Source organism: Belonocnema kinseyi, chromosome 3, assembly GCF_010883055.1.
Source record: "Belonocnema kinseyi isolate 2016_QV_RU_SX_M_011 chromosome 3, B_treatae_v1, whole genome shotgun sequence".
NCBI classification, from domain to species: Eukaryota; Metazoa; Arthropoda; class Insecta; order Hymenoptera; family Cynipidae; genus Belonocnema; species Belonocnema kinseyi.
In genome coordinates, this window is record NC_046659.1 from 122784200 (window position 1) to 122793533 (window position 9334).

The 9334-nt window shown below is 31.6% G+C and overlaps 1 protein-coding gene across 8 annotated transcripts in view; it reads right to left on the reverse strand.

Annotated features, from left to right (window-relative positions):
- Positions 1-204: 204 nt before the first annotated feature.
- The window catches only part of LOC117168904 (myocyte-specific enhancer factor 2), an 86665-nt gene continuing 77535 nt past the window's right edge, over positions 205-9334 (reverse strand). For 5 of the 8 annotated variants that reach the window (XM_033354837.1, XM_033354839.1, XM_033354840.1 and 2 more), the window contains exons 3-8: positions 8808-9011; positions 5947-6105; positions 4290-4428; positions 3905-4143; positions 3571-3755; positions 205-759 (exon numbers count right to left, since the gene is read on the reverse strand). In XM_033354837.1, coding sequence (XP_033210728.1) covers positions 321-759; positions 3571-3755; positions 3905-4143; positions 4290-4428; positions 5947-6105; positions 8808-9011 — 1365 coding nt within the window. In that variant the 3' untranslated portion in view covers positions 205-320. The remainder of the gene's footprint in view (positions 760-3570; positions 3756-3904; positions 4144-4289; positions 4429-5946; positions 6106-8807; positions 9012-9334) is intronic. The other 3 variants (XM_033354842.1, XM_033354841.1, XM_033354843.1) reach the window with 3 other exon arrangements.

Genomic DNA, 9334 nt, shown 5'->3' on the forward strand with positions numbered 1-9334 from the left:
ATATTTATATAAAGTTTCAACATTATGGCACCGCATTTTATTTCTCAAATAAATGTATTCTGTGTTAGTTTCAAAATATAAACAGATTCTCCACTCTGTCAGCTAGAAAAGCGGTTTCCGATTCGAAGCCGATTCTTGCATTTGAAAACAGTTTCTGAAACTTGAAACAGTTTATCGAAATCGATTGTGATTTCGTGATTTCAGTAACGACAAAAACGAGTTCTTTTTTTTTTCATCGATTACTCGAAAACTCACAAGCACTATACGCCATTGTGCGAAGCGATAAATTGCGACGGCCGATCACGACACTCGAATCGATATTAGGTCGCCCATCCCTCGGTAATTCTCGAGCGTTTCATAAGTGGTCCATTTTCGTAGTCCGAACTGTTGCCTCCATTACCACCGCCCGAGTGAGACCTGTGATCGCCCACATTCCCGCCGCCCGGCGACGGTAAATTCGTTGGTGTTATGCTCCCCGAATGGGAAGGCGGCGGATTGCTGTTTGGCCTGTTTGACACCAAATTCAAGGTCTGTGGGCCTGAGTGAGAGAGGTGATGAGGTGGTGGCCCCCCACTACTGGAGGATGGACCAATGCTCAGGCTCGTGTGGTGAAGATTGCTGGGATTGCTGGGTCCACTGGGCCCGTTGTTGCCCCCGTGGGGATCTCTCGGCGGACTTATTGGTTCACTCTTGATTTTTACAGGTAAAGGCGAAGTGGGTGGCGGTGGTGTACTGCTTGATACGGCTAAGTGAGGAAGACTGTAATCAAATAATTATTTATCTGTTAAAACTGTAATAAAAAAATCATTTCTTGCACTGCAAAGATAAAACAGTTATGTAAATAAAATAAAATCAAACGACAAGTACATCTCGTTATTATTAAGTTTAATTTATGAAGAAAATAAAGAACTTCTTTTTAAAATTTCTTTTAAGGTAGTCACGGGATCTTATGAAGAGGCCTTTCGCGGGCTCCAAAAATGGTTAATTTTGGCTTTAAAACACGTTGAATATTGTTAGGAAAACTTTTTTTTCAGACAGAAAATATAATGCAAAATTTGAATTATTGCTCATTTATACTTGCTTCCAGGGTATTTGAGCTTAATTTTAGCAAAATGTAGCCTGAAATAAAAAAATTTAGCTAGAATAAAGTCATATCAACAATTAAATTTACATTTTATTATTATTTAAAAAACATTTTATTTATATTGATAAGCATACAAAATTGTTACCTAATTTAGTAATTGACATCCTAGCCGAATTTTGTATTTAATTTCCAATTTCAGAAAAAAATAATGGACATAGCTTTAAGTAGCTTTCCCAGTAGTCGGACTACTTTAAAGAATGATTTAAAATCGGTAAAAAAAAAGCGTTAGTCTTAAAAATTGATTTTTGATCGTACCTAAATTCTAAATAGAAAAGTTGAATAAACCGGATTTGTTACTTGGTATTATGTCACAGCATTTACATATAATTTGTTATATCACAGCATTTAACGTGAAATAACTAAATTAAAGGTATTCAAATGATACGTAATGTTTAATGAAAGAAGGGCTATTCAAATCGACCTTGATAATAATCGTTATAGAATAAAGTGATGCAGATTACGAAATGGCGAAAAGGAGCTCTGAAGAGGGCTGTGATGCCGTAACGTATGGTTTTAATTACCACAAAGGCTATAGATTCATTTTTCAATAAAAACAATTCATATTTTCCCCTTTCTAATCATTTCAATTAAAGGCAAGTAATTTTAAATACATTTCTCAACAGTCTTTTCAAATTCAACTTTACTCCTACTTGAGTTTGGAAATTAAGCAGAATTTTAGGAAAATTACACCGTTCGATTAACATCTTTATAAAATAAATTGAACTATACATTAATCTTTGAACTTCACTGATCCCAGTCATCTGTTGATTTTCGAAAATTCATACGAATTGATGGAAATAATGGCGAAAAAATGAATTTATTCAAAAAAAATTAGATAATATTACGGATATGAAACGAAGCATGCAATCCAGAAGAAATGTAGCTTTAAAAGAAATGGAAGACATGGGAAGATTAATCCTGGTTACCAATTATTAGATTGTGTACATGAAGCTTATAAAAATTGAAGGGACCGCGGTCTAAACCTGTTAACAGACATTATTTTCGAAATGGATTTTTTTTTTGTATTTTCTGAAACATTTTTTATGTGCAGTTAAGATCCCATAAGCAAACGGCAAAATTTCTTTTAGTTTTTTTTTAATGGACATTGGAAAATCGCGTTTTGGTATCTAGAGCATAAGTTCGCGGTCTAAATCTGTTAACTGCTTATTGCGTCTTATGGGTGCGTCAGTGCGTGTGCAGTCAAATGTATCTGCGTGTCGAAAGTTCTTTATGGCTACTTTCACGTCATCTACAGATCGCTGTAAAGACGAAGGTGAGCAACATGTCTCGATCACTAAAATTCAGCAAATTTTTGCAATAAACTATTTAAAATTTTTGCAAGCACATCTATTTTCGGCTTGCAATTCCAAATCTGTCTAAACCTGTTATCTGCAGAAACAGGTTTAAACCGCTGAACCCCTGGTAGATAACATATGGTCCGCTTACAATTGTCATATAACGTTCTATTGTAATTCAAATGTCACAAAACTATTAGCTTATTATTTTTCTCGAGTAAATAAACAAAAAACATTTAAAATGTTTTTAAAAAATATCAAGAATTGCAAAAATAACAAAGATTTTCCTTCACCGTGTAAAATTTCGGAAATGTCAGTTAAAAGGTTTAGACCGAGGACCCTTCAATCGTAGCCGATAATAATAAACTAAGGATTAAGGGTTAAACCAAATTTGTTAACAGATTGAAAAGCAAATGACTTAATGGTGGGTTAGGATATGTTATAGAAAAAAAACTATGTAAGTCCAGTGGATATCTTTAAATTTTAAGTTCATTTTTTCAATAATTAATTCTGATTTAAAAATAGTGATCATTTTTATTACATTTTACGATACAGTTCAAGTCGAGAAAAAAATACATCAAATAAAACAATAATCTGCTTATGCTCGGATTTGGTAAAATTAAAGGATCTTTTTAAAGATAACAACTTAAAAGAAAAATCACACATAATAATAAAGGTAGTGCATAAATCAAACATTGGGAAAAGGAGGCACACATCAAGAATCAAAAAGCCAAAACTTTCAATAGCAATTTTATGGATATCGTGCATACAAATACGTAGGTGTAAACAAATATTTGTCGGATAATCATCGACATCACATTTCCTCACTTTAAGGCCAAAAGCAATTTTAATTTTAAAAAAAAAACACCAAAATTTTCAAAGCTTCAAAGAAAAAATTTCTAACTTTCTAAATCTGATCAGACTTTTAAGAGAAAATTGAAGTTCCCAGAGAGTTTCAATTATCAAAATTCGCACGAATTTTAACAGAAATCATTCATTCATTTCATAATGTTCAATAATTGTTTACAGATTGGTATGCACAATTGAGAATAATTGCTATTGCAGGGAGCAACAGCTGGACATACATTTAGTTTTTTTTATAAAACACGATAACTATGAAATGAAATTTACCTGATGTTGGACATGGTGACTGCTGAATACATTGATAAGTCATCAACGTACCTCTGATGAGACCACGCTAGATTGCCAAGATCCGAGGAATAATCTGCTGGTCCAAAACTGGAGTAACCAGCAGGAACAGATGGTGTTTGTAATGCTACTACTGGTGTATTTAACGAGGATTGCGTGTGCCCGCTCTGTAAATTACAAAATTATTTACCCTTTTAATATAATTTGATGTCTTGATATATATTTTTTCAAGTGATGCTTTTCGGTTCGACGCTTTGAAATATCACATTCAAATTAAAAAAAAAAAAAATAATAATACTTTTGAGCAATTGCTTACATCATAATTTGTGTCTTCTGAAAGAGGTTGTGTAAGAGGCGTGGGTATGACTACTCGCAAATTGGCTCTGTGAGGATGAGGTGGTGGTGGCGGCTGTGGCGAATGCCTTGGATGATTACCAGGTTTGTTCCCACCACCACCAAGAGCAGGTGACGGTCCAGGACTCGGTGATCCGCCGAGAGGTGACGCCGAGGGTGGATATCCATTGCTCATTTCTAGCATCCCTCCTGGTGGGTATACTGCAAACAAATGAAAAATTTTAATCAAAATCAAGTCACTCTTGAAGCAGCCAAGAGATTTTTCTAAACAATTTTGAATGCAAGATACAAATCTCTTATGAATTAATTAATCAAATTTATAATTTACGGCTCGGTATTAGTTTTACCTGAATCTGTTTCAGATGACGATGGCCTTGGAGAGATGCTGGTATGTGCCATTTGCGGACTAGATCCCAGAAGAGATTCTCCTCCATAACTATTCACAGGTACGGTCACGGGTAGTGTATAATTGGACTGTCCCATTCCCTAAAAAAATAAATATACTTAAACAGGGTGGTCGCAAAAGTTAATTTTCGAAATTCCCTGAATTTTCCCTCATTTTTCCCTGGCCGGTTTAATATATAAAGACATCTTAAATTCATAAGGACCAATTTACTAACTAAATAGATGAGTGTTCAACAAAATAATTAAATGTTCAATAAAATAGTTGAATTTTAAACCAAATAGTAGAATTTTCAACAAACAAAACGTTAATTGTTTACCAAACAGTCGTATTTCCAACCAAAAAATTAAAATTTGTAGATGACATTTCGATTTTCAACAAAAAAATATGAATTTTGAAACCAAAAGGAAAAATTTACTATCTAAATAGACGAATTTTCAACAAAAGAGTTGAATTTTCGAACAAAGAACGTGGCTTCTTAACATAATACTTGAATTTTTAACAAATAATTAAGTAATCAACAAAACAGTTTAATTTTAAATAAAAAAGAAATCATTTTTAACCAAATAATCAATTTTCAACCAACAAAGATGAATTTCCAACCAAATTGTTCTATGGAAAATGTATAGTTGTTATTAAAAAAAATTTATATATAAAAAAACGAACTGGTTAATTTTTTCGACGGAAGAGTTGAATTTTCAACAAAATATTTAAATTTTCAACAAAATTATTGAATTTTTAACAAAATCGTTGAATTTTAAAGTTGAAAAAATTAATACTCAACAAAAAATGTAATTGTTGGTATTTCAACCACTACAGATGAAATGTATACCAAAAAATAAGTGTTTTAAACCGAAAAGACGCGTTTCCAAAAAATAACATGAATTATCAAACAAATGGTTTAATATTAAATTAAAAAAATAACTTTTCAACCAAAAATGCAAAAGACCAAATATATTTTAATTTTAAATAAAAAAAATGAATTTTAAACAAAAAAGAAAAGAATTTTCAACAAACTAGTTAAATGTTCAACAAAAGAGATATGTCAAAAACATAAATTTTTAACAAAGTAGTTCAACTTTTATCCAAGCAGTTGAATTTTCAATTAAAGAGGGTCAACTTTAAATGAAAGAGACTTCCCTGATCATTATTATTTGAAGACCAGAATCTTATTCTGGTAAAATTGTTCAAATAAATCTTTTATAAACGGAATAAAAAACTTTCAAATTTATTAATCTTGATAGTTGTTTCAAGTTCTCTCTTTTAAAGAATCTTAATTTTTTATCAAGGCTCCATGACACATAATTGTTTAATTCTTTAAGAACCTATCGTCAAACGGGTTAAATTTATATATTCCTAAATTGATACTTTAAATTACTTAAGGTGGTTTTAATTAAATTCGATAACCAGTTAAGGCTTGAACTGATTCCAGATTCAGGTTAAAACCATCTTAAGTAATTTAAACTATCGATTTCGGAATGATCGAAATTACCCCACATGTCTGCAATTACCCTGTTTGACGGTACTATTCAAAATGTTGATAAATTGGGTTTAAAATAAGTCTTTTGTAATGAAGATCGAAATGTAAAATAATAACTTACCCTCGTGCCATTGTGTTGATTTCTCTGCATCATCATCTGAAATTCTTCGTCGATCTTGGTGTACTTGGCCTCCGTTCGGGGTGTGAGATTGTACTCGCTTGTATCGGGCTCCGGACTCTCTGGAGACATAGCACCCTTATGCTCCTTCTTGTTGAGCGCCTGCAAGTGTCAGCAGACAGGTTCACGTGACCACACCGCCCGAGGGCACTCAACCTTCACATGCACGTTAGTATAACACCGACACACAAGTTATCCTAGCCAATTATTACGTTTTCTTCCTTGAGAATTGAGATCATAAATATCGAAAGACATCGACTTTGCTATCGATTAATCTAATTGGTACTCGAACTCGGAAAAAAATTCTTCGCCTAACCACTTGGATAATTCAGGAACCAGCCTAGCTTCCTCTATCTATATCATTAATTTCTCTCGCCTCGAAATTATTTTCGTTCAAGTTAAATTCACCAAACAAACATGAGTAGTTGTCTTGCAACTTTTTGGAAATTAATAAAAACTCTGGAATCCAGTCCTATTAAATCTTCAATGAGTCTAATATTCAACTTTTAAAGTTCAGAGAAGCAGAATTTTAATTAGTAAATGCGAAGAATTATGCAAGAGACCCAATAATTCTTTTTGTTCGTTCTCGTAAAATATTTGGATTTGGCTATACTGGCATTTCCTGATATTTAAGACAATTGGGCCTTCCTCTAGAAAAATCAACTAAGTCGAATCAGGTTTTGGCACAAAATTGCCGAAGGAACTTTTCAAAATGCCTTTTTGTAAATCAAAAAGGATATGCTATGGTTTTTAAAATGTTTGCACAATCTAAAATATGTATTTTTTGTATTAAGAACATATTTTGAAAAGTGTCTTTGGCAATTTCGTGCCAAAAGCTAAGCTGACTCAGGTGGGTTTTCTAGAAAACGGCTCAATTACTTTCAGGGTATCCATACTCAAATCCTAGGTGAAAATCCCTGACAATTCCAAGCTTTTTCAAATAATCGACTCGGAATATGTATGCAATTTCTAATGTTAATTATAAATAATGTTCCCTTTTGGTTTTTTAAATATCTAAATTCCTAAAAAAAATTTACCACTCATGTGTAAAATGCAATACATTTTTTTTTCATTCTCGAAAGTAACTTCATTAAATTAAAGGATATGTTCAATTTAGAATTAATAATTTCTTGAATTTCTTCCGAAAGTCCATGAATTTGAATAATAATTAAAACAGTAATTAAATAGAAAAGTAAATTGAAAAAAGTAGTAAGTAGTAGTAAGTAGTAGTAAGTAAATTGAAAACTGTTCAAAAATTGTAATATTTCAAGTACAAAAATTGCATTTTTGACAAGATGAATTTTCAACCAAAAACATACATTCTCAGGACGACTTTAAACTTCAACCGTACAGTTAAATTTGCAATAAAAAAGATGCACTTTCAACTAAAATGATAAATCTTCAACTGGAATAGTTTAATTTTCGATCAAAAAGATGAATTTTCAACCCAAAAGATGAATTTTCAACCTGGATGATCAATTTTCTACCAAAATTGACGAATTTTCAACAAAATACATGAATTTTCTACTAGAAAAGGCACATTTTGAAACAAAAAATTGAATTGGTAAATTTACAGTTCAAAAATTTATTTTAAACTAAAAAGATACCTTTTTTAATAATAATGCATGGAATATTTCAATGGATTAGTATAATTTCAGGTTAAAAAATTAATTAAAAAATAAACAATTAATTTTCAAAAGATCAGCTAAAATTTCAATTGGAATAGTTTAATTTTCAGTTAAAAACATTAATTTTCAACAACAACAACAAAAAAACGAATTTTTAGCAAAATTGTTACATTAATAACCAACGAGAAAAATTTTCAATTAAAATGAATCTTCAACGGAAAAAGCATTTTTTAAAAGAGACTTTCAACCAAGTAGTTGAATTTTCAAACAAAAAGATGAATTTTCAGCTACAATTACGAGTCTTAAATTGGAATATTTAGTTGGATTTTTAACCAGAAAGATGAATTTTACACAAAGATGATTACTTTTCTACCAAAAATGAGGAATTTTCAACCAAAAAGATAATTTTTTAACCGAACATTCAATAGGTAAAGTTTGAGTTAAAAAATTTTAATTTGAACTGAAGAGATGAATTTTTAAACAAATAGTTAAATTTTGAGCTAAAATATAAAGCCGCTTTTAAAAAGGAAGAAATATTGTTATATAATTTTATATAACACTCTCAAATGATGAACCTTCAACCAACAAAATGAATTTTTATGAAAATTATGAAATTTTGAACCAAAGAGATAAATTTTCAATTGAAATGATAAACCTTCAATCCAGAAAATAAAATTGTGAAAAAAAGTTTAACTTTCAACCAAGTTTCCACCAAAAAAAGATTTCAATTTTGAACCAATAGATCACAAAAATTGCAATCAAACTGTAGGATTTTCGAGCAAAACGATGAATCTTGAAACAAGAATATCAATTTCCTACCAAAAAGACTAAGTTTCAACCACATAGTTATAAAAAATAGTTAGAAAAAATTCCCTGACTTTGAAAAAATGCCCTGACCAATCCAGGTTTTCCGGGTGAGTAGACACCCTGACTACAAAGAACCAAACATTCGATCAAGTATCTCAACGATAGAAAATTGTTCTTTCATCACGACTCATGTAGAGAACATACACATTCAAACAATTTATTGTTGGAGCTTATTGACGAGTTCTAAAGGATTCTGAGGGAAGTTTGAATCGATTGCGTAGCTGTAAGTAATTTACGTAACCCGAGGCTAAAAATATTTGAAAAGGGTGCATTTGATTTTGGTTTATGGAAACGATCTGATCAACTCACCTCGATTATATTCTTGTTGGTAAGTGACTCGTGGGGTTCGTTGTACTCGGTATACTTGAGAAGAACCTTGTCCATGTCAGTGCTTGCATACTGGTATAGCTTATTACTCGAACTGAAGATAATCAATGCAATCTCACAGTCGCATAAAACGGACAATTCGTATGCCTTCTTCATCACTCCAAATTTTCTTTTATTGAAAGTCACCTGGAAAAAAGAAAATTGGGTCACTATTCAGATGAAAAACAAGACTGAAACGTTTATTTACTTTGCACAAGAATTTCTAATTGTTTCATAAGCTCTCACACCTGCCAGCATTTGTTTCTCCATCTTTTTTACATTTACTTGCACTAATGTGGCAAACCCTAATGACCCCATAATAACTCCCATGACCTTTTATCGAATGACCGCGCCTTCAATAGAAAAGAGAATGTATTTTTCTTAAGAAATCCAAAATTCACTATCTTCAAAAACAAGGCTATTGAGAGTGGGGTAGAATTTTCAAAAAATGGCCAAAAGTCTTGTTTATT